Source organism: Squalius cephalus, assembly GCF_949319135.1.
Source record: "Squalius cephalus genome assembly, chromosome: 23".
In the NCBI taxonomy this organism is placed as follows: domain Eukaryota; kingdom Metazoa; phylum Chordata; class Actinopteri; order Cypriniformes; family Leuciscidae; genus Squalius; species Squalius cephalus.
The window spans coordinates 22,359,354-22,383,075 of NC_137144.1; the positions used below are offsets into that span (position 1 = coordinate 22,359,354).

Here is a 23,722-nt window from a genome sequence, read left to right on the forward strand (position 1 = left end):
CACACCGATTAAATATTCCATTTTTACTGCATCTCCCATATCTAGAGCAAATGCAAATATGGCAACCACTAAGCCACACCACCCCACAAAATAATCATACCCAGATTTCTCTCCAGCCACTGATGGCCTTCAATGAGCTGATCGATCATGGCGAAATAGTGTGCGTTGGCTTCATCCGTCATGACCCAGCCTCCTGTCACCATCTCAAGCTGTCCGCCGAGGATCAGCCTGAAAGAAAACGGGTTTAAAGAGGATTCTTAAAACACAGATCGCAAGACGAGGTGAGGAAATCCACAATATTAGATCAGGCTATATAAGGAGCATCTCACTTGTACCAGGATATGGACTAATTAACCTTCAGCAGATTACCGAGTTAAGAAGATGAACTGATCAAGAATGGGCACGTGGGACTGAATCAAAACACAACAGTGTGAACAAGAGCACTGATTGGATTGGTTGAACTGAAAAATGGTCTGTTTATGACAGGTTCGCTACCGTTCAAAATTTTGGGGTTGCATTTTAAAAAAAAATTTTTTTTTTTTTTTTTTTAAGTATTTTATGCTCACCAAGGCTGAATTTATTTAATCAGAAAATGCAGTAAAAATATATATTAGGGCTGTCAAATGATTAATCGCGATTAATCGCATCCAAAATAAAAGTTTGTTTTTACATAATATATGTGTGTGTACGGTGTATAATTATTTTCTATATATAAATACACACACATGCATGTATATATTTAAGAAATATTTGCATGTATATACTGTGTATATATATTTATATTATATATAATTTATATTATATATAAATATTTTATATATAAATAACACATTTTTCTTAAATATATATGCATGTGTGTGTATTTATATATAGAAAATAATTATACTCCATACACACATATATTATGTAAACACAAACTTTTATTTTGGATGCGATTAATCGCGATTAATCGTTTGACAGCCCTAATAAATATTATTACATTTTTTAAAAAACTGTTTTCTATTTGAATATATTTTAAAATGCAATTTATTCCTGTGATGGAAAAGCTGAATTTTCAGCAGCCATTAAATGTATTAAAAAAAAAAAAAAGTCACTTTCAGAAGTCAGAATTTCAGAGGTGTTACATTTTGATACAAGATTATGAAGACAACCTTAGACCTTTAGCTTCAAATGTTTATCTGATATAAAAATTACTCACTTGCGCATTGCCTCTTGTTTTTGTACATCCGCACTTTCCCACCATTTGGCGAAGTATGATATTTCCGACCAAATGAACTTCCGACGAGGATCTTCCGCCAGCTTCACCAACATGTTGTTGAAGATATGCTGGGTCTGGTCATAGTAGTACTTGTCAAATGTTTTGATCCATCCTGTCGCAAAAGAAGTGCAGAATGAAATCACAGTTAAAATCATCCAAGGAAGGCATACAGATCTGATGTAGTCGCCACCACACAATGAAGTGACAACAGAATCTGTGCTAAAAAGTAAAAACAAACGTTCTTTTGATAAAACACACTAAAAAGTTTAGAAAAAGCAAAGCCTTTTGGCAGCACTTTGTTCTCCAAAGAACAATCTGTTCAAAACAACACTGTCTGTTCAAAATTCAGAGGCACTGCTGATCTTCAGGAAGAACAGAAGAGCTGCGGAAAGCTGACTGAAACATATTGGAGCGCTTTCAGTATTACACAATCTGCATTAAACACGCATCACCACAAAGACCAGTGACACGGTACAGACACCAATAAAACAACAGGGAAACGGGTCACCGACTTTAATGTATTAGATTCACCCCTACAGTTCTTTCAATCATAATGCTGCAAAAAAATGCCAACTGCAGGGGTTTCGCAAGCAGATTTGGAAACTTATCTGTCCTGTGGGTGATGCGCATTGTGTTTTTCATAAGGTGCTTCACAAATTGTGCCTACGCTGCAAAACGCAAGCCCAGCATTGACCCACTTTACCTGCACGGCTCTTTCGGATACACATGGCTCGCTGTTAGACTGAGGATGCTGCATCAACAACCAAGTAAAAGTAAAATGAAAAATGTTGCATCCACTTAAGGACTGTGGGTGAAAACTTTATGGGCGAGATTAAAACTTTACAACATTTTTAGGTTGCTTAGAGAAATTAAAGTAACTTGAACTTTCAAAAAAGTAGGCAATGTTTTTTCAATATTTTGCCTTCAGTGAAATATTATCCAAACCATGTTATGCTACAAAAGCTTTCTGTTTCAAATAAATGCTGTTCTTTTGAACTTTCTATTCATCAAAGAATCCTGACATTTTTTTCTCAATATTACTGTTTTTAATGATTTTTGACCAAATTAATTGCAGCCTTGGTGAACATGAGAATCTATAATGCATGTTTATAAGGAAATACGGTTAATATCAAATTGATATTAAATACAAACTATAGGTGTAGTTAAAATTAATGTGACAGATGTGTATTATAGTATATTTTATTATTAGTTAGCAATATTATTATTATAATTAATGGTATAATTAAAAATAATATAACTTAATTCTACATAGTTATTATACATTTAATGTATACACCAAATTTCATTCATAATTTGTTTACATTTATCAATTTAATAAAAATATCTAAATATAGAATTATCGTATTTATAATGGCCTTTCCTGCCTTATTATGTAGGATGTTGATAATATTACTTTTTAATATTAGTTTTTATATGCACTTGTGAGAAAGCGACTGAACAGCTGCTGCTGTTAATATCATTTGCTCAAGATTTTTTTTTTAATAAAGACTTATTACCCGGGTTATTATTATTTCGCCATGTCTGCTGTAGCTGTTGGCGAACATAAAAAATAACAGTTTTGCAAGCTGTTCATAGTCTTCATAACTCTCATACTCTACCTCTGAAAGTGAAGTAGGTTTGCATCAAAATATCAATAAGTTATGTGCTCGTCCAAGTCGAAACATCACTTATTAGTAGCCATGTGATTGGAGCATTGCTACATAAAGGTCCATACAACTCATGTGCTTCTGAAGCCATATGATAGCTTTAAATGAGAAATTCTGTTTGTTAATTTAATGAAAACCTTCTCCAGTGGGAGGTTAACTGATAATCTAGGGAAGATATAAACATTATTAGTGAATTAGTGAAACTTTTGATACTTTTATTGTGCTTGTGTGTCCGTTTTGAAACTTGAGGCTTTGGTTCCAGTTGCACCAACAGAAATCTCAAAACTATAGTTCCGCTTAAGACCAATGCATTATGAATGTAGCAAGAAATCCGATTACAGGACAACAACTTGACATATAAACACAGCTAAAGGCTTGACTCGGGTTTGCCTGTGTAGAGTGAATCAACTTCAACTTCAAAAAAGAAAACTTCATAAATTCCTAAGTACAAGAGGTTAGAGTGAATGAAGTTTCAATCCCTACCTGGATCGTTGTGCGAATGAGGGACCACAAACACTTGCAGGGGCTCGTCGTCCCACTCGTTGGGCTCGTAGGTGATCTCAAAACCTTGCTTCCAAACACCTCCGTCCACATTATCGAAGTTTAGCAAGGAGTATACATCCAGCATCTATGGCCAAACAATCAATACAGAGATGGTGTTGAATGTCATTCCACTGATCCATCTTGAAGTCTTGATCCATTTAAACATTCTAAACATCTTTACAAAAGCCTCAGAACCTCCACTTGGAGACACAAAAATGTGATAAAGATGTTACATTCAGCGATTTTCCACAAAACAGGACATGGCACTGACTTCCTTAGAAATACCACATCTCATGGCAATTTGATATAACTGACAGATGACAAAGGAACTGTATTTTAGAGTAGGCGTGAGTATGCCTGAAGCATAACAATGCACCCAACGGAGACGAAAAGTGCCTGTTCACAAGCATCCATGCATTGTGTTCATGCATATTGGGGGCTGAGCAATGAAGGGTTGTTTGGGTTGATTTCAAATATTCACAGTTTTACCGTTATTAAAAAAAAAGCACATTTGATATTATGTTGACTTAAATTGTGTGTGGGAGCCCCTTGACAAATCAAGCATAATAGAATACTATTGCTATTCTTGTGAAATACAAGTCATCACTATTCTATTAGTCATTACATGAGTAACTGCAGGAAGACAAAGTCAAAAGTTGCAGACTCAAAACTCTGATTACTGTCAAAAAGTACCGACTTCGGTACAAAGTCGGTACTAAACTTACACAGATACACACGGGAGCGTTTGAAAGCAGGAGTGGTCCGCTAATAGACACATGCTTGTGATTTCAAAACTCCTGCTCCCATTTTTTTTAAACGTTCAAACACTTCCGTGTGCTCTCAAACGCTCCCATGCGTTGATCATCGTGGCCAATCACAGACATATCCGATGAGCGCGTGAACACAATGGCCAATCAGAGGCGTTTACGATTCCGCTCAACAGCGCTCAAAGCGTCACAATTTGAAAATTTCAGTATCATCTTGGTAACGAAGTCGGTACTTTTTGACTACTCTAACCACCACAAGTGAATCCCAAAGACGTACTGCAATCCGCTCCCAGATAACACTGCATTCAATTGTAGTCCTTACACACACACACTCAAACCCACTGAGACGCTGTTTCGATTCTCACCTGCAGGTCAGTTTGGCTCCTGCGGCCCAGTGCGAACTGGCAATCCAGTGGCTTGACGGAGAGAAAGGTGGGCCTGCCATCAAAGGGCAGCACCCAGGAGCCATTGGCGCTCCGGAACGGGAGATGCCCGCTGGGAGAGATGGCCCCCGTATCTGTGAGCTCCAGCACAGAGTCTTTGATGTGGCTGATGATCTGATGGTTCTCCTCCAAGAGCTGCTCCAGCTGCTCGATGCGGTTCTGCAACACCGAAATCTGGCTCTGAAAACAAGGAGAGGGATGGAGGTGTAATCTATCTACCACCACAATCTACAACATCACACGACTCACCTGAGCGCTCTAGAGGGGACGGCACACCAAGGCACACAGCACTGGCGTGGCTAACCTCTAACACGTCTACAGTACCATAAACAAACGAAACTGTTACATTTTCGAAAGAAAACTTGAGTAGTGTCCTCATGATTCTGAGTAGGGATGCACTGATAATTTATAATGATGATAATTCCAGATCATTTATTTGTAATGTTATGGTCGAAAACCGATAGGGCTAATAGTCAAAAGAAATGATATTCTAGTACTTCGATATGTCTCAGGTCCATTCTTCGGGGGAAATTTATGGGATTTCTTCTGCCATTTTATCATCCCCCAGGCAGATCACAAGTCTGATAGCTTAGAAAAATAATAGCCCACCTCTTCTCAACAAATTGCACGATTTGAGGGATCATTTAGAGCCGTAGCACAAAGAGTGAGGGATGAGTTACATGTTAACATAAAACTTAGGATTGGAAGTTTGTTTAAATCCCTTGCCTTAGCAAGTATTACTATTATCAAGTGTCACAGCAGCTGTAAGTGTTCGCTGGTGCAAAGCTCACTGACAATCAAATTGAAAAAAAGATTTATTACAGGCTTTGGATACAAACAATATCAGCATTTGCATAATGTGCGTTATTTTTCCCGAGGCTTCCGATATGAAGCACATAAAATGTGCTAATTCCCACACCATCAACTATGTGTCATCCTGCATGCAATTTCTAGAAGAACACCAACACATTTTTCTAATAATTAGGTTTTTTGCATTTAAAAAAGCCTTTGGTTCGTGATAGAGAAAAAAAAGCCAGCACTCACAGAGAGTTATTCAGTAGCTAATTTAGTAGTTAATTAGCTCCAGACAGAGCCAGAAACAAATTGGTCACATCACTAGCTTTACACTTGCTAGGCTGAAAAAAAACAAAACACCGAAGGCTTTGACAAATGGAGCCATTCAAACAGACCAACACAGCAAAAAAAAAAAAAAAATGTAATCAAGGACAAAGGGAATTCATAAAGAAGTCACCGACTCACCCTCGGAAAGTTCCCGGCGTTCTGTCTCCTGGCGGGATCGTGCTGGACGCGGTCCAACATCAGGTAGAGAGAGAAGACGGCCACACAGAAGATGGCCCCGCCACAAACGGTCACCTGCTTCTTCAGCTTCATCCTCCTCTGCTTATCTCACTCACGCTGATGTCGAGGTCAAGGGGAGCGGAGACAAAAGAAGAGAATCTTAACATGCACCAACCAGGTCTGATGACGGTGTGTCCCAAAAGCGAAAAAGTGCAGTGTTGCTGGAAAAAACTCTGTGATGGGATTTGTCAGCGATGTTTAAAGTCCACCTCTGCACTCCAAATTCTAGAGCAGGGGCTCGTGGGATAGGGGAGGTCGGTGTGTATATATACACGGGGGACACTGATCAGTGGGAGCCCAGCAGTAGTCTGTCAACTGTGACCAAACCACAGCCAATTTCAGCCTCCTTCAAAGTGCCCCTTGTCCTCAACCATTCAAACCCCAGAAAGGAAGAGGGGGGGAAAAGAATAACACAGGTTCTAAACAGTGGGAGCCCAGACAGGGATCTAGTGTCCCTCCGGCAAAGCCTATCTATGTGTGTGTGTGCATATAGATGTCGTTACGGTGAGGCCATGTCCCCAGCACTTTATCAAACAGCTTCCGACAGGGGTGGATGTAATACTGAGGAAGCATCTCCAGTTCTTGGGCAGTTTTCATTTTGTTACTAGGTAATGTTCGTTCCTGCTCTGCTCTCAGAAACGCATCGTTAGACTGAAATTACAAAACTAAATGCAAACAAATGTGCGGCCACTCATGAAATTCATCGGAAAATTAGAAATTAGAACCCTTCAAATGAAGTTGATAAAAGAATATATAGTAATACACATAAAAAAAAAACACAATATACATACACACACACACATATACATATATGTATACACACACACACACATATATTTAATATAATATATTTAATGTAATATTTATATTAGTGCAGTCAAATCGATTAATCGCATCTAAGATAAAAGTTTGTTTATATATATATATATGTGTTTGTGTGTGTGTGTACATGTATTTACAAACACATATATATAAGTAAAATATATACACACAAATTCTTGTTAGATACGATTATTCGATTTGACAGCACTAATTTATATATATTAGATACAGTTCTTAATATTGATTAAACAGTCTTGTTATTAACTAAAATTCAAACTAAAATTATTACAAATAATTTTTGTTTATTGAAATAAAGCTGAAATGAAATAAAATATAAATATTAGGCACATAACTTAAGTATAGCAATAACAAAATTAGAAATGGTGCCTTGCCGACTAACATAAATAAATGTTTAAGATGAAGTTCTAAAATTTCTAAAACTAAAATATATAAAAGAAATATTTTACATATAAACGTATATTTAATATATACAATTACAACAAGCACATACAATTAGTAAAATATTATTCATAAATACTTGAATATTATATAAATAATACTAACATAACACTGCGTTTAAATGATTTTTGGATTTATAATTGTAATATTACTTTTCCAAGTACTGTTGTCAGTTTTGACTTGGAAATGAGCAAATACTTAACTCTGCACAACCTAATTAAAATTCAAGAGATTTCCAAAAAGTATTTTCCAATTTATAATGTCACAACCAGCACATCAGTACCACCCAAGCCTCTTCACCTTGTGATGCCCGTTTGTGTGTGTGTGTGTTCTCACTCACAGGGTAGAGTGTAGTCCTTCACACGGCACTGGTCGCTCCGGTCTGAGTCGGTCGAGGATCCATCGTAACGAATGCAGGTTTCCACCAAGCAGAGAAAGGACCAGAGTGGAATAAGAACGACCTGCCTCAGAACGCCCCCTCTTTCTTAAGCTTTTTTTCTCTCTTTCCAGCTTGGCTGATGGGTCTTCTCGGACACTGATGATGCAGATCTGCTAGCCCACTATCCTTTTAACTCCATAATGTATCCAACAAAGTCAATAGTGTTAATATTTTGCGGCCGAACACGAGCAACGTACCTTTTCTGCACTCAAGGACGACTGACCTTGATTCTGAATGATTTGGGATTATAAAGTCCTACAACAGGAAGCAATTCTGGAAAGTGCACGAATTGTGCCAAATCTGACAATGGAAGGTGGCGTCTCGCATACAAGATTCAAGACAAACCCAGAGCAGCGTGGCCTGGATTTGCCTGTAAAAACAAGCAGGTGTTCTTCCTCCTTTGTCTCGCAAATCTAATATGAAGGTAATCCTGTCAGCTCCGAGTCAGGCAGTGTCTTAGCGCTCTCCAGAAAGACTTGGGATTAAGCCTTTCCTCCAGCACCGCTAAACGGCTCAAACGATCCCATGTCCAAAATGGAGAGGTTCCAGGAATGGCTACATAAAACTGAGAAGACTAAATCTTAATGGAAGATAGCAAACCTAGTTTTAGAAAACTAATGAATAGGGCTGGTTTGAAGGTCTTTCTTCCATGTTTTCTATTTTGAAGCTCAGATTTCCACAGCAAGTCTCAGAAGCGGAGAGCCGAGCACCTGTGAAAACAAGTGAACAGTGTAGTTTAATGCTCGTCCGCTAAAGCGGAAATCTGAACAATGGCAGTCAATCAATACAATTAATAAACACATTGTTCCCAATGCAAAAGTAGGGACTATAGTCAGTATTAATATTTATTACATTATATTACTTTTTAATTTGTTTTTTTTTAGAATTGCTTGATTATTATACAAGAAAGATTTTGAAAACAGATCATATTAAATGATAAAATTAATAATATAAATAAAGTTTTGGAGGGCCTAAATCTTTGACCAAAACAGTGACTTTTTAATGAATGTTTCTCCAATGATGCGCTGGAGAAGCACTTCAACGTGTCCAAAAATTATGCTAGATTTAAAATATGTCAAATTTGTAATATGTAAAACACGTTGAGCAGCAATTACCCAAAATTAATTACCGAAGCTTTATTTCCGATTTCAATTTCAGTTCACGGGTAAATTAAAACTTCGGTTTCTGTAAAAACATTTGAAATAAATAATAATATATTGGTGCATCACTAATAGTCATCCATCCATTCTTTATATCATGCATTCAAATATCTGAATAAAGCATGCAAATTTGATTGGAGCTTCACTGAGGATAATGATAGTCCGATATATCGGCCAGGTTGATTAAATTGACAGGTATTTGATATAGTTGGCTGATAATTAAGTCTGTTTAACATTTTGATTGAATATTGTGTAAAATGGTTTTCTTTATATTGGTCATCCAACACCATCTGTTCAGTCATTAAAAATCCCATATTGGTCAAACATTGTGAACACTGCAACAGAGAAAAGAGTGTAGATTTATAATATAATTAAAAAATTTGGTGCATCCTCGAGTCTCAAAGAATCACTGACTGCTTTCAAATAAAAAAATAAAAAGATGTTTAAATGTACAGATACATTACAATATAAGATAAGCAAACATAAGTGAGGATGTATGTAAAACTACAGCAGCTTGATCTTGCCCTGAAAGTCTCAAATTGAATTATTTGCATACTAAGATACCTAGAAATATGCCTGAAATAATTCTGTGGGAATGTTATCAGCAGCACTGATATCAGACAGACCATTTAAGCTCATAGCTCGTCATTAAACCAGCTTGTTGCCATAGACAGATCCACTGATATCCCCTGCAAGCCTTAGCCTATATCTGCATACGGAGGCAAGTTACTCGTTTAACGCTTTAGATCCGATCTGTCCACCTCTGACTGACATTCCCACTCAACATCAGGCATATATAAGAGTTTATCAGCTAGATCCGCAGGGAAGATCGCGTAGTATTCGCGTGCAGCATGTAAATACATTGCCTCTGCTCGATTCTTCAACACAAACGCGCGATCAAGCTACAGAAAACACCTTTCTAACGTTTAAAATCATTACAATGCACTTCTAACGCTTTTTGAAACGGCTTACCTGTTGGTGGCGAGGATTTTAAACGAGAAAGCAGTCACGGGACATCAAATATTTCCCCGTTATTTCCTTCTGAAAGACGTCTGTGATCCTGTGCAAGAGCTTGAGAATGGAGCGGAGCATTGTGGGAAGTGAAGTTTTCTGAGGGCTGAGGCGCACTGGCCTCTGATTGGTTAGATTACTGTTAGGCGTAAATGGTATAAATATATAATTCAGATGATGAATTGTATAACTCCCTTATCATTATATGAAGACCGGGGTTAGTTGAAAGTTAGTGTTATAGATAGATAGATAGATAGATAGATAGATAGATAGATAGATAGATAGATAGATAGATAGATAGATAGATAGATAGATAGATAGATAGATAGATAGATAGATAGATGAGAGCTTTAGCAATTATGTAATAATTAATTGTCACATATTGATAGCTAATTAAATACAGAAAATGAAATGTAGAAAATTAAAATATTCTCTCAGCAGAGTAGAAAACAGAAATGTATGCCTATGTTTAATTTTATTGTCCTATTCATCATCAGTGTGCAACTGAACTCTATCGTTGGATGTTATTGGACTTATATGGTCAAGACGAGAAAATGAGGCGGAGCTTCGAATCCTACAGCGCTCCAGAGGCTCATGAATATTAATGAAGTAACAAGACGTTCGACCAGTAAGATTCGGCAGCGTCATCATCGCGCATCAAAACCAGGAAGTGTACAGGCAGAACAGTCGAGAACAGAGTGAACAGAACTGCAACTCTTTGGACCACTAGGAATATTTTACGGCGTTTTTTAAAAGAAACAAACAGTGTAGACTGTATTAAAAACCCCGAATTTTTTTTTTACTTGAAAAGCGAAGACAAAGACGCAGAGAAAGGTGAGATTGCATATGTATGTTCAGTGGTCACCATGCAACTTCACTATAGTTACTGTTACAGCTCTAGACACAGATGTTATGATGCCTGTATATAGTAACACTCAATGCAATGTGTATTATTTGCAAAAACATTTAACATAATTCAGTACTTTATACATAATTCAACGCGTTTGTTTATTGCCTCTTATTGTCATTTATTTTTAAATTCATTTGTATTGCACAATTTTACCTATTCAGTATGTACGATTTTGTTTGCCCCAGTCAACTGGCAAAAAAAATCTGTTCTATTGTATTCTATTCTGTTTCCAAATGTAATGTGTTTTTATTCATATTTAGATGACCCAGGACTCCTGTGCGCTGAGGGAAGAAGGAAACAGCCATTTTAAAGCCGGTGATGTGCAAGAAGCTCTCAGCTGCTACACCAAAGCGCTGAAGATCAGCGACTGTCAGTCCGAGAGTGCAGTTCTGTACCGCAACCGAGCAGCATGCTATCTTAAAATTGAGGACTATACCAAAGCAGAAGCAGATGCCACCAAAGGTAAAGATTATTTTAGACTATTACCTTCATCAGAAATCTCATTCATCACTCTAACCGAGTTGTGTTCCTCAAGCTTTGGACGTAGATCCAGGTGACGTCAAGGCCCGATTCCGTCGAGCGCAGGCTCTGCAGAAGCTCGGACGGTTGGATCAGGCGTTTATGGACACTCAGACGTGTGCACAGCTGGAACCCAAGAATAAAGCTTTCCAGGATCTGCTTAGACAGTTAGGAGCACAGATCCAACAGAAGGTGGGAGGTTATGAGGGATGCTTGCAAAGAAACATATCACTGCTACTATTTATGATCTGAAAATGAAGCCATATTGTGTTTATACATAGGCAGCACAGCTCTCCTCCACAGACTCACGAGTTCAACAGATGTTCAAACTCCTTCTGGACAGCTCAGCACCGATTTCAGACAGACATAAGGTGGGCAAGACTACCATTAAACGTATTATGACTTTTAACATGCAGTCTTTGTGATGTTCTCTGCTTATCTTCGCTTTCTTAACCAGGCTGCTCAGAATCTGGTGTTTCTTTCACGGGAGGACGCAGGCGCAGAGCAGATCTTCAGGAATGATGGAGTCAAACTCCTCCAGAAGCTTCTTGAGTCCCAACAGGAGGAACTGATCCTTTCTGCTCTCAGAACTCTGGTTGGCCTGTGTACCGGACACCAGTCGAGGGTGAATAACTTCCCATTATGATCAAGTTTGATAGTTAAGCCCATAGGTTTGGTATCTGAAGATTCTCAGTTTATGCAAATTGTTGTGGTTGTAGACCGTGGCCATTGTGAATGAGGTCGGCATGGACAGGTTGTGTGGCGTCATGGGTTCTGCTGCTTCCACCGTGTCTCTTTCAGCATGCCATCTGCTCCAGGTCATGTTTGAGGCTCTTACGGAGGGCATGAAGAAAGAGATCAGAGGGAAAGACGAAGCCATACTGCCAGGTGAGACCGACCTTCACTTTGAGAGCTCAGTTCAGCGACCCACTTTAAGCCCATGACAAGACCAGAAATAATTTCCTGCAGAGAATATCTGTTCTACTTCTTTAAGACTGGGTTATGGCAGTGTAAAGTCTAAAATGAGTGTTTATAATCACAATATAACATGGATCAGACTAGGGCTGGGCGATTTAAATCGCGATATTGTTATGCGCATCTCATCAGTGAAGCCGGTTCCTTGATTAGTAGTAAATCGATGGCGATACGTCCGCGATATTAATGCGATATGGCACAGCTTGTCAGTTAACTATGGCTCTGTGTAGTAAATGCCGCTCCATCTGAAAGCAGGTGATGGCGATTTACTACTAATCAAGGAACCGGCTTTACTGATGAGATGCGCATAACAATATCGCGATTTAAATCGCCCAGCCCTAGATCAGACCCCTGACTTAGTATTTGTTTTATGAAAATGCCTGGCTTACAGTACATTATCACACTTATTACTGTACATGACTACTCAAATAAGTAAATAAAGAAATGCGAACATAGACACATAAATAAATATTGATGAAATTGTGATAAAATATATATATTTTTTATTGTATTATACAAGAAGAAATTGTGATATGAAAAATAATCATATGAAAAACTAGCACTGCTATGCAGGAAATCGATTTCCTGGGACAGCAAAATTGAAAAATTATAAATATTTCACTGCAGAATTCTGCGATTGACCAATCAGATTTAAGTATTCCAGAGAGCCATGTGATCATTTTCTTCACATTTTTTATATTTCCTCTAGTCTGCAAACCTTTAAAACAGTCCTCTAAAACAACTGTAGGAAATTGCTCTAATAATATATGGTATTATGTTAATACTATTAGACATTTCTGGTGTAAAAAAATAACTGAAAACGCATCCGTTTTGAAAATGCTTTGTATGTATTGCAGAACCGTCCCGTGAGCTGCGTTCCATGTTGCGTCATCTAATTGAAATGCTCCCTGCATCCAGCGTGTCTGGAGCCGGTCGTGACAGCGCCATCAACCTGCTGGTCAAACAGGTGCCGCGAAAATCTTTGAAAAACCCAGACAACTCGCTCACACTGTGGGTCATCGACCAGGGTAAGTTTGACAGTGTTTGACCACAAGATCTGCTCACGTGTGGACTGGTTTTTCCCTGTGGACATCACTGATGCTAAACAATCTGTGACACCTGAACAGATTATTTCATGGTTTTCCTTTTCCTTTCAGGGTTAAAAAAGATTCTAGAAGTAGCGGGAACTGTTCCTGAAGTCGAGGGTGGGCTGCCGCTCACGGACAACACTCCCATGAGCTGCTCCGTTCTACTTAATAAGCTTTATGATGACCTGAAGAGTGATAAAGAGAGGGAAAACTTCAGCAAGCTCTGTGAGGAATATGTCCAGTAAGTGACATGTTATATTATATACTGTATTTGTTATTGCTTGGTAGAAACTAGAAAAATACTTCAATTTTCTTTTCACTGTCCATTGACGTTTTCTACAGGCATCACTTTGGCAGCTCAGACATGGAGAGGAAACTTCGAGCGATACAGGCGGTCTCTGTTCTGCTGCAGGGCCCCAGTGATGTGGGAAATTGCACCCTGGAGCTGAGCGGGATCATGGAGGCCGTCATCGCTCTCTGTGCGTCTGAAAACATCACTCACCAGCAGGTGGCAGTGGAGGCGCTCATTCACGCTGCGGGCAAAGCCAAGAGAGCATCATTCATCACAGCCAATGGTGTGGCTCTGCTGAAAGACCTGTACAAGAAAAGCGAAAATGACCGAATACGTGTGCGGGCGCTGGTGGTGAGTATTCAGACTCAAAGACATCTGCGTTTGGAGTTATCGTTTGTTTGAGGAATGCTGTATGGTGCCCCTGTGTATGTGTGTTTTTTAGGGGTTGTGCAAACTTGGCTCTGCTGGAGGCACAGATTTCAGCATGAAGCAGTTTGCAGAAGGTTCAACACTTAAACTCGCCAAGCAGTGCAGGAAGTAGGTTTTGAGCTTTGCTAATAACATCGTAGCAATCAGTTATGCATATTAGGCAACCACACTCAGTGTGTAAAAAATATAGTTTGAATGGGTTTTCAAACTGATGTCTGGGCCTGAAAAAAAGGAGATTTAGCTAAATGTTTTTAGGCACTGTCAATGTAACATATTTACTTTATATAATAATTAGGGCTGTCAAATGATTAATCGCGATTAATCGCATCCAAAATAAAAGTTTGTGTTTACATAATATATGTGTGTGTATACTATGGAGTATAATTATTTTCTATATATAAATACACACACATGCATATATATTTAAGAAAAATGTGTTATTTATATATAAAATATTTATATATAATATAAATTATATATAATATAAATATATATACACAGTATATACATGCAAATATTTCTTAAATATATACATGCATGTGTGTGTATTTATATATAGAAAATAATTATACACCATACACACACATATATTATGTAAAAACAAACTTTTATTTTGGATGCGATTAATCGTTTGACAGCCCTAATAATAATATGTTTAATGAAATAATTTATATATTTATTAGTGCTGGGCAACGATTAATCGCATCCAAAATAAAACTTTGTGTACTGTGTATAATTATTTTGTATATACAAATACACACATATGCATGTATATATTTAAGAAATATTTGCATGTATATACTTTATATATATAATTTATATTTTATATAGATATAAATATTTTATATATAAAAAACATCTTAAAATGTATACATGCATATGTGTGTATTTATATATACAAAATAATTATACACAGTACACATACATATATTATGTAAACACAAACTTTTATATTGGATGCGATTAATCGCGATTAATCGTTGCCCAGCTCTAATATTTATAATATGTGTTTATTAATGAATTATTGTTATTCAGTAAATATTAATGTATTACTTTTTATTGTTTAAATATTTATTTAATAAATTATTTTATTCTATTCATTTTGCTTTTTAATTTATTATTTTTATTTAATTATTTGATTTATTATTTTAAATCTTTATTTTATATTACATTATTGCATTGATAATATAAAATACAATAAAAAAATATAAAATTCTGTAATATTAGAATCTATACATCTACATAAATCAAGTCTTTATAATAGTAGAATGTCTTATAGACATGAAACATTACAATTTTTTTTACACATTAACATATATTGTTGCCTTTATATTTTAAGAAGGAAGTCTGTCATATTTTTACTAATCAGAATCTGCTCATGTTGAGCTGCATGTACCATTAGCATGAAACCTATGTAGATGCTTTAGTTTTCCAGCTGCAGCAAAAGCAATTTTTGCATGGGAGTGCATGTGTAAATTAGACCTCTTTAAAAAGGTTGATCTATAATTGCTAAGGTGTTATGTGCAGGTGGCCTTCAGCTGTCTTTCTCCTCCAGGTGGCTCTGCAACGAAGCTCTTCCTCCAACCTCCCGGCGCTGGGCCATCGAGGGTCTGGCCTACCTCACGCTGGACGCCGATGTGAAAGAGGACCTGGTGGAGGATAAGAAAGCCCTTCAGGCCATGTTTGAGCTGGCTAAGGTACAGCCCTTCCTGCTGTTTGGAGATACACATCCCCCATTATACTAATCCTTGACAGCTACAGCAACTCCCTCATGTTCTCATTTTCTTTGCAGTCTGAGGACAAAACAGTGTTATTTGCCGTCGGATCCACACTGGTTAACTGCACCAACAGCTATGATGTTGAGAAACCAGACCCTCAGATGGTGGAACTTGCTAAATATGCTAAACAGCATGTACCTGAGGAGCATCCAAAGGTACACTCAATTATACATCCACCAAAAATGAACGTACTATCATTATTTATGTAATCTGTATCCAATTTCAAACCCATATCACTATATAAAAAAAATTTTTTTTTTTTTTTTGGGAAGCACAAAAGATGTTTAGCAGAGTGTTCATGCTGCTCTCCTCCGTACAACAAAAGTATTCATTGACCTGGGCCTATCAAGCTCCACAAAAGCACCATAAATGTAGTCATTGCAACTTATTAATTTGCAAAACAGACCAGAAGTCATTATTTTCTCATCTCTTTCCTGTTGTTTTGGAAGAAAGTAAGTCGTACAGGTTTGAAACGTCATGAGGGAGAATAAATGACCACATTTTTACTTGTGTTTTTGTGTAGGATGACCAATCGTTTGTAGAGAAGAGGGTGAAGAAGCTCTTGGAGGCTGGAGTGGTGTCAGCGTTGGTTTGTATGGTGAAACACGAGAGTCCCGCTCTCTCGGAGGCCTGCAGAGAGTGCATCGCCAGGTCTGTTCACTATGAAGCTCAATCAGTTTGAAAAATTCTGGCTGAATTCAAAGGCTGCTACTGTAAAAGTACTTTATTTGCACTTCAGCTTTGGCCCTTTCCCACTGCTGGCACAACTACTGTCCCAAATTCAGATTAAGCCTTGGATCAATTTGCTCCATCAGAGGAGATTGTTTGAAAATGGATTTTAGTGTGCAAAATGGTTGATTTCCATCCAAGAAAATGGCCCTTTTATCAGATGAAATGAGCGACTCCCTTTTTCTTCCTCACAGGGTGATTTTGGCTCTAGTGGAGAGGCATGAGGACAGAGGTTTAGTTGTGGCACAAGGAGGAGGAAAAGTATGTATATTCTCTCATCATGCCTGTTAAGCTTCACTTCCACCCAAGACCTCAAACTTTTGAGTGGTAGTACATGACAGTTTTCTCGTTTGCTTGATGCAGGCCTTACTACCGTTGGTTTCTGAGAGCACAGATCGGGGAAAGATCAAAGCAGCACAAGCTCTAGCCAAGATCACCATCACATCCAACCCTGAGATCGCATTTCCGGGCGAGAGGGTACGTCAGCAAACTGTTGAACCTTTCTCACTGATTTCAATCAGGAATTATATGATGATGTATGTGTTTGTGCAGGTCTATGAGGTGGTGAGACCCCTGGTCAGTCTTTTGGCGCTTGACTGCACAATGCTGCAGAACTTTGAGGCTCTGATGGCCCTCACCAACCTGGCTGGCTTCAGTGAGAGACTCAGGTCAGCTGCCAACAACTAAATTGTGACGTATAGCTTCTCGAACAAGAAAAAAATGTAGGGCGAGACTTGGTTTTGTCCATCAGGTATTGAGTGGATGGTTGTGGTTTGCTATTGGTCAATCTCATGGAAGTGAGAGGTTGTCCCGCCCTCACACCTGTAAACACATCATCAGAGAAGAGAAGAGATGCAAGAGAGAGTTAGTTTGACTAAAAATATATAATCTGCACAGATCAATTATTTATAATAAACACTGCAATATTCCATTAAAAAAACAACAAGAATTGTCCATTTTGATTTCACGGTGTTGACTTTAAGCCTCTGAATAGCAGAACAACCCCCAGTCAAACCACATTTCAACCCCACAGGCAGAAGATCATTAAGGAGAAAGCTGTGCCTAAAGTTGAGGGCTACATGTTTGAGGAGCACGAGATGGTCCGGGCTGCTGCCACAGAGTGTATGTGCAATCTGGCCTTAAGCGCTGAGGTACGTCACATGACAGCATTCAGTTTTTGGACCTAATTTTGAGCTAAATCCTTCTGGAAAAGACTGATTTTTATGGTTTTGTTTGATGCGTCAGGTGCAGAAGAGTTACCTGGTTACAGACAGTGACCGTCTCAAGTTGCTGGTGCTCTACAGTGGTGAAGATGATGAGCGACTGAGGAAGGCTGCGTCAGGCACACTGGCTGTGCTGACAGGGGAAATGCCCGAGCTGTGTACACGTATTCCTGATACGGTGAGTAACACTTTGATTAAAGTGCGCCTCTATTATGGTATTTTAAAGGTTCCTAATTTTGTTCTTCTACAATAGGTTTACATGCATTCAAGGTCAAAAAACATTTTCATTTTCTCATAATATACATTCTCACAGTGTCTGAAACGGTTTGACAAAGGATTCGGTCTTTCTAAATCCCTCCTCTCTCAGAGTCTACTCTGCTCTGATTGGTCAGACCGCTCAGTCTGTTGTGATTGGTCTACTGCTTACAGCACATGTTGGAAATGAAATGGCCATTACCATATCTGAATTTCATCTTCTTCCGGGCTTGTTACAAAGTGATACGAACAGGAACGATGGTGTTGGTTTTACCATATCAATTTGAGTCCTCATCGTTTTGAAGTTCATCAAAGTGGATTTGCTTTCACAGCACAGACAACAGGGTCTTCATGACATATCGTCAACACAAACCAAACTCTTCCAGCTTCAGCTACGACTACAGTGTTTGAGGGTCAAAGCAGACGTTATTCATTGGGCATTGGGCAGCCAATGAAGAGCATAGGCTGCCATTACATTTGTTACACCTCTAAGTAGGTTCTTGCAGGAAGTAAAACTGGAATTACTGATGACTCGTTTCATGCAGTTCAGAATCTTTTGTGAGACAATAACTCCATTTATTGTGCACTTGGATCTTTGAAACTTCACAGAGTTTTTACATTTACAAACAGCTATATTACACACTACATAAAAGGTCATATTTGAAAAAGCATAACAGGTGGACTTTAAGAATTCTCGCATTCTTCATCTCATTCTCAGCCCTCTTTTTCTCCTTCTTTTCTCTAGACGAGCCACTGGCTGGAGATCTTCCAGGCTCTGTTGCTCAGCGAAAACCAGGACCTGCGGCATCGTGGAGTGGTCATCATAATGAACATCATGCAGGCCGACAAAAGTCTGGCAGAGAAACTGATTGAGAGTGAGGCACTGGAGATCCTGTCTGTCCTGGCTAAAGGAGACAATCCCAACCAGGACTCTGTTCGGAAAGCCGCCCAGCGCTGCTTGGATCTGGCTTTGGAGTACGGCCTCATCCGAAACAATGAGGGAGGAGTTAATGGTAATGCCATGTAATGCCATCTAATGGGGTTCATTTCCCAACCTGGAGGTTTGGAGGCTTTTATCCATAATGGATAAAAACATAGCACACATTTCATACTGCCTAAATAGACCAAATATTGAGCTTGTTCACTTCCATTCCATTAAATGCACTCAATTTATTTTACATGCACATTCCAAGATATTATACGATTATTCTACTTAAATGTGTGAAGAGCACACACTGAAAATATGAATCATGTGTTATTTATGCTTTGACCGCCTCACCATGTGTATTCAAGTCTTAATTGTTGAATGTGAATTGTGAAATTATGCTTTTTGATTTTATATAAACACTACTTTTGTTTGAGGTGTGGTGGTTTTTATTCTTGGTTTAACTATATTGACTTTTCCACACTGTTTTGCAACTACCAAACATTCAAAATATAACTCAATAAAAATTGTAATTTCTAAAGATTTCATTTTAATTTATCGCCATTTCCTCTTTGGAATTGGTTTGAATATTTCAAAGGCCATTTTCTAGTGGCAGTTTTCTTGTATATTCTTGAAATATTTTTAAAGTTGATAAAGTTAAAGTGATATTGCTGATAATTGAGAGGGGTTTCTAAAAATATATTTTTCCTAAAAGGGACAAAACATTAATTTACATAAAAAAAAAAAAATAATAATAATAATATATATATATATATTGTTGAATAAACATTTTAACTGATTTTCTGATTATAAAAAAAAAAAAAAAAAACTTGACATTTTCAGTGGGGTTACTTTTGATGTAATATGCAAATATGTGCATATTTAACTAAATTATTATTTTCATACACTACTGTTCAAAAGTTTGGGATCAGTAAAATGTTTTTAATATTTTTGAAAGAAGTCCTCTATGTTCACCAAAGCTGCATTTATATGATCAAAAATACAGTAAAAATTATCATATTGTGAAATATTATTACAATTTAAAACAACTGTTTTCTATTTTCATTTATTTTACAATATAATTTATTCCCCTGATGGCAAAGGTGAATTTTCAGACTTCAGTGTCACATGATCCTTCAGAAATCATTCTAATATGCTGATTTGCTGCTCAAAAAAACATTTATTTATTAATAATGTTGAAAACAGGATTTGCTGGTGAACAGAAAGTCAAAAATGTTCTTTTGGACTTTCTGTTCATATGAAATATGAATCTTGTCTTTACTCGATCAATTCAATGCCTCTTTTCTCAGTAAAAGTATTCATGTTATTCAAAATACTGAACCCCAAACTTTTGAACAGTAGTGTAAATGAACTACAAATCGCGTTGAAACAAGCGGCACGAGCCCTTTCTCTTTCCATAGTTCTCAATTGTGTCATGACTCTTCGTGACCAATCAGAGACGTTCAATACGTGCTCTACTTGTAGTCCTTTCATTCATGCAGCACTGCACATGTTGGCGTTAGTTGAATAGGGAAATAGTTGTTTACAAGTGTAATGTAACTATGGATGATTGTGCCATTTTCACCTACACTAACAAGGACTTTATAAATGATGTTTGTTCCGGAAATCCGAACCGGTCCAGATTTGACGTCGCGCTGCGGTCCGGGTGGACTGAGAGGATGAACACCGGGTTGTTTCGGTACCAGCTGGACGATCTGGAGACGCGGATCCTCCCTGGTCCCTGTGGATACATCGCTCAGCTGAACATCATGAGAGGCATCGAGAGACGAAAACCTCAGGAGATCCTGAGCGTCCGGCAGAACTTTGACCCAAAGCAGTTCAATTTCAACAAAATCAACCCCAAAGAGCTGCTCTTTGAATTACAGCGTGAAGAGGGATGCCATCAAAATGGTTCAAAACGGAAGTGCAAAGTGATAATAAACGTGAGTCCGCTGGAATTCGGTCACTGTCTGCTCGTACCTGAACCGGACCGGTGTCACCCACAGATACTGACCCCTCTGGCGGTCCAGATGGGGATAGAAACGGTTCTGCTGAGCGCTGATCCAGGATTCAGGGTTGGCTTCAACAGCCTGGGTGGGTTTGCCTCAGTTAACCATCTCCATCTCCATGGCTACTACCTAAATCACCGACTGAGGATTGAGAGCTCTCCAGCAGAACTGATCCTGCCTAAAAAACACTTGTATGGGCTCCTGGACTTCCCAGCAGGCTTTCTGTTCTACACCCAGGGTCCAAACCTGGATTTGACAGTCAATGCGGTATGCAATCTCACTGATATTTTGGTTGACAGGAACATCGCACACAACCTCTTCATCACCCGAGGTTGTCCTCCACAGAGGGAGCATGAACGGTCTCCATCAAGAATCGGGGTGAGGGTTATTGTATGGCCCCGGTTGTCTTGTTTTGGGGCCAAAGAAGAGTCTGCCTTCAATGTGGCCCTGTGTGAGCTCGCCGGTCACCTTCCCTTCAAAAACAGAGAAGACTATGACACGGCCACTGAGGACGGAGTGCAAGACATCATCCGGAAATATCTGCTGCCACAAGAAGAACTCAGGGAATTGCAAAAGCATGTCGTGAAATGTTTATTATAGATGGCACTTGTATTTTAAGCACACATCAAATGATCCTGTATCTAAATGTGAATTTCAGAGAATATATTATAAATTTGGGGACTTTTGCACAGTACTGTATATATAATACTACATAATAAAACTAAACTATTAGTAAAATTATATGTGTGTTAATTGTGTTTTTTTCATGTGGTGTAAAAAAAATATGTATATGAAGAGTTCAGATGCAAAAGCCTCTAAGTGCCATCTGAAATTTTCTTCTAAAATTATCATTTTTATCAAGCTTGTATATTTAAGTTCAATAATTTCACTTAAATGGCAATGAAAATTACCTATTAATTGTCATTTAAGTGAAATTACTGAACTTAAATATACAAGCTTGATAAAAATGACCATTCTAGAAGAAAATTTCAGATGGCACTTAGAGGCTTTTGCATCTGAACTCTTCATATATATTCACGTTTGTATTAAATTAGGCTATATATATTATGTTTAAAAAATAACATGATTATTTAATTCAGTTCTGTCTGCTATTGTTTAAAAAAAACAAGTGACAGTGCCATCTACAACAATACAATAAACAGTTCAAACAGTTGTGTGCTACGTTTGTTTATTTTTTAAAAAGAGAATGCACATTAATAATTATTAACACGTGTGTCCCTCATGTAAATGTGACGGATTTAGCCATACAAGCTCATTTTCATCTGCAATCCCTATCACGTGACCTCATTACTTCACATTTAGCTTTTTAATCCAATTTTATGAAGTCAGATCAAATATTGAGTCAAAAATGATGTAAATTTATTAACTGTAAAAGGAAAAACATTGCATTGTGGGATGCAGTATTCCAGGCAATAAGCTCTGCTGGATACTTTTGCTGAATTTGGAGTTGCATACTAGCATACTACTATTCCTGCCATTGAAAGATGTGGTAAAAGTAGTATGCGGTTCTAAGTTCAGCATTTATTTTAGCAGATATATTTGATAATCGGTATTTCATACATGACATTTTTTTTTAAATAAATCATGTAAAAAGTGAATAGTTGGATCAACTTAAAAAAATTACTTCAATTGGTAACACCTAAAGAAATTAAGTTTTCTCAACTTAAATTATCACGTTTTTCATGATAAAACATGATAATTTAAGTTGAGAAAACTTAATTTCTTTAGGTGTTACCAATTGAAGTAATTTTTTTTAAGTTGATCCAACTATTCACTTTTTACAGTGTACATGGCATAGGCTATACTACAGCAAAGTAGCCTAGTATGCTTCCATACAGATCAGTAGCCTACTTGATATCCTTCTCTATAGCTCTCTCTAGTGGTCTAAGAGGTTAAAATATTTTAATTTGGGAAATAAAATAAGCATTTATTTGGATAGTAGGCTACATTAATGTCTCATTAATTTAATTATATTTCATTTATCTTATCAGGGTTCCCGCGGATCCTTAAAAAGTCTTAAATAAGATTTGTAAATTTTAAGGCCATAAAAAGTCTTATTTTTACTTATGAAAGGTCGTAAATTTTAGATGACACGTTGACGTATCTAAATGCTTTATCAATTAAAACTATCTAATTAGCGAACATATTATTTTTTGGATTTGCTTGTTCACGTGATAATTTGCGTCATATTAGCCTACGTCTGTCTCCAGCACGCGAGAGAGGAGAGAAAAAGAAGAAAGTTGGTAGAATTTGTCATAAAAGGTTATGCATACCTCTAAATAAGTTTAGAAAAAATGTCCATATACAGGTGCCCCTATGCCCCTGGAAATCAATTAAAGGTGGCAAATATTGCCCCTTAATAAAAATGTTAATTTCTGTCACTGTGAACTGACCACTGCTTAGAATATGAAAAATATGAATATCTTTGTGAGTCTGCTGTCAACAACAGGCCTAAAACAGCCATGGTACCAGTGCAAAAACATAATCAGTAAAATATCATCTAATTATTATCTTTGAAACTTGAAAATATTAAGATATATTTTTGTTAATATTGCGCACCCCAAATGTACGGTATTCATTTTGATATCTTAAGGTCTTAAAAAGCCTTAAATTTACTTTAAAAAGTCCAGCAACCATGTTT

The 23,722-nt window shown here is 37.6% G+C and overlaps 3 protein-coding genes across 4 annotated transcripts in view; 2 read left to right on the forward strand and 1 right to left on the reverse strand.

The window, feature by feature from the left end:
• man2a2 (mannosidase, alpha, class 2A, member 2) overlaps positions 1-10,007 on the reverse strand; it is a 28,906-nt gene extending 18,899 nt beyond the window's left edge. Inside the window, exons 1-7 of one of the 2 annotated variants that reach the window (XM_079859343.1) lie at positions 9,890-10,002; positions 7,659-8,467; positions 5,939-6,094; positions 4,601-4,858; positions 3,409-3,553; positions 1,199-1,370; positions 101-228 (exon numbers count right to left, since the gene is read on the reverse strand). In XM_079859343.1, the coding sequence (XP_079715469.1) occupies positions 101-228; positions 1,199-1,370; positions 3,409-3,553; positions 4,601-4,858; positions 5,939-6,070 (835 nt within the window). In that variant the 5' untranslated portion in view covers positions 6,071-6,094; positions 7,659-8,467; positions 9,890-10,002. Of the gene's footprint in view, positions 1-100; positions 229-1,198; positions 1,371-3,408; positions 3,554-4,600; positions 4,859-5,938; positions 6,095-7,658; positions 8,468-9,889 lie in introns of both variants that reach the window. The other variant, XM_079859344.1, reaches the window with a different exon arrangement.
• A 575-nt stretch (positions 10,008-10,582) lies between these two features.
• unc45a (unc-45 myosin chaperone A) lies at positions 10,583-19,589 on the forward strand. Its single transcript, XM_079860138.1, has 19 exons — positions 10,583-10,762; positions 11,099-11,300; positions 11,374-11,549; positions 11,639-11,728; positions 11,815-11,982; positions 12,077-12,245; positions 13,190-13,360; positions 13,490-13,661; positions 13,763-14,063; positions 14,155-14,249; positions 15,697-15,838; positions 15,934-16,074; positions 16,443-16,570; positions 16,843-16,909; positions 17,012-17,125; positions 17,201-17,316; positions 17,682-17,799; positions 17,894-18,049; positions 18,872-19,589. The coding sequence occupies exons 2-19, from the start codon at positions 11,099-11,101 to the stop codon at positions 19,151-19,153; spliced, it is 2,808 nt and encodes a 935-aa protein (XP_079716264.1). The 5' UTR covers positions 10,583-10,762; the 3' UTR covers positions 19,154-19,589.
• An 896-nt stretch (positions 19,590-20,485) lies between these two features.
• On the forward strand, positions 20,486-21,788 carry gdpgp1 (GDP-D-glucose phosphorylase 1). Its single transcript, XM_079859661.1, has one exon. The coding sequence runs from the start codon at positions 20,614-20,616 to the stop codon at positions 21,658-21,660; it is 1,047 nt and encodes a 348-aa protein (XP_079715787.1). The 5' UTR covers positions 20,486-20,613; the 3' UTR covers positions 21,661-21,788.
• Positions 21,789-23,722: the final 1,934 nt, after the last annotated feature.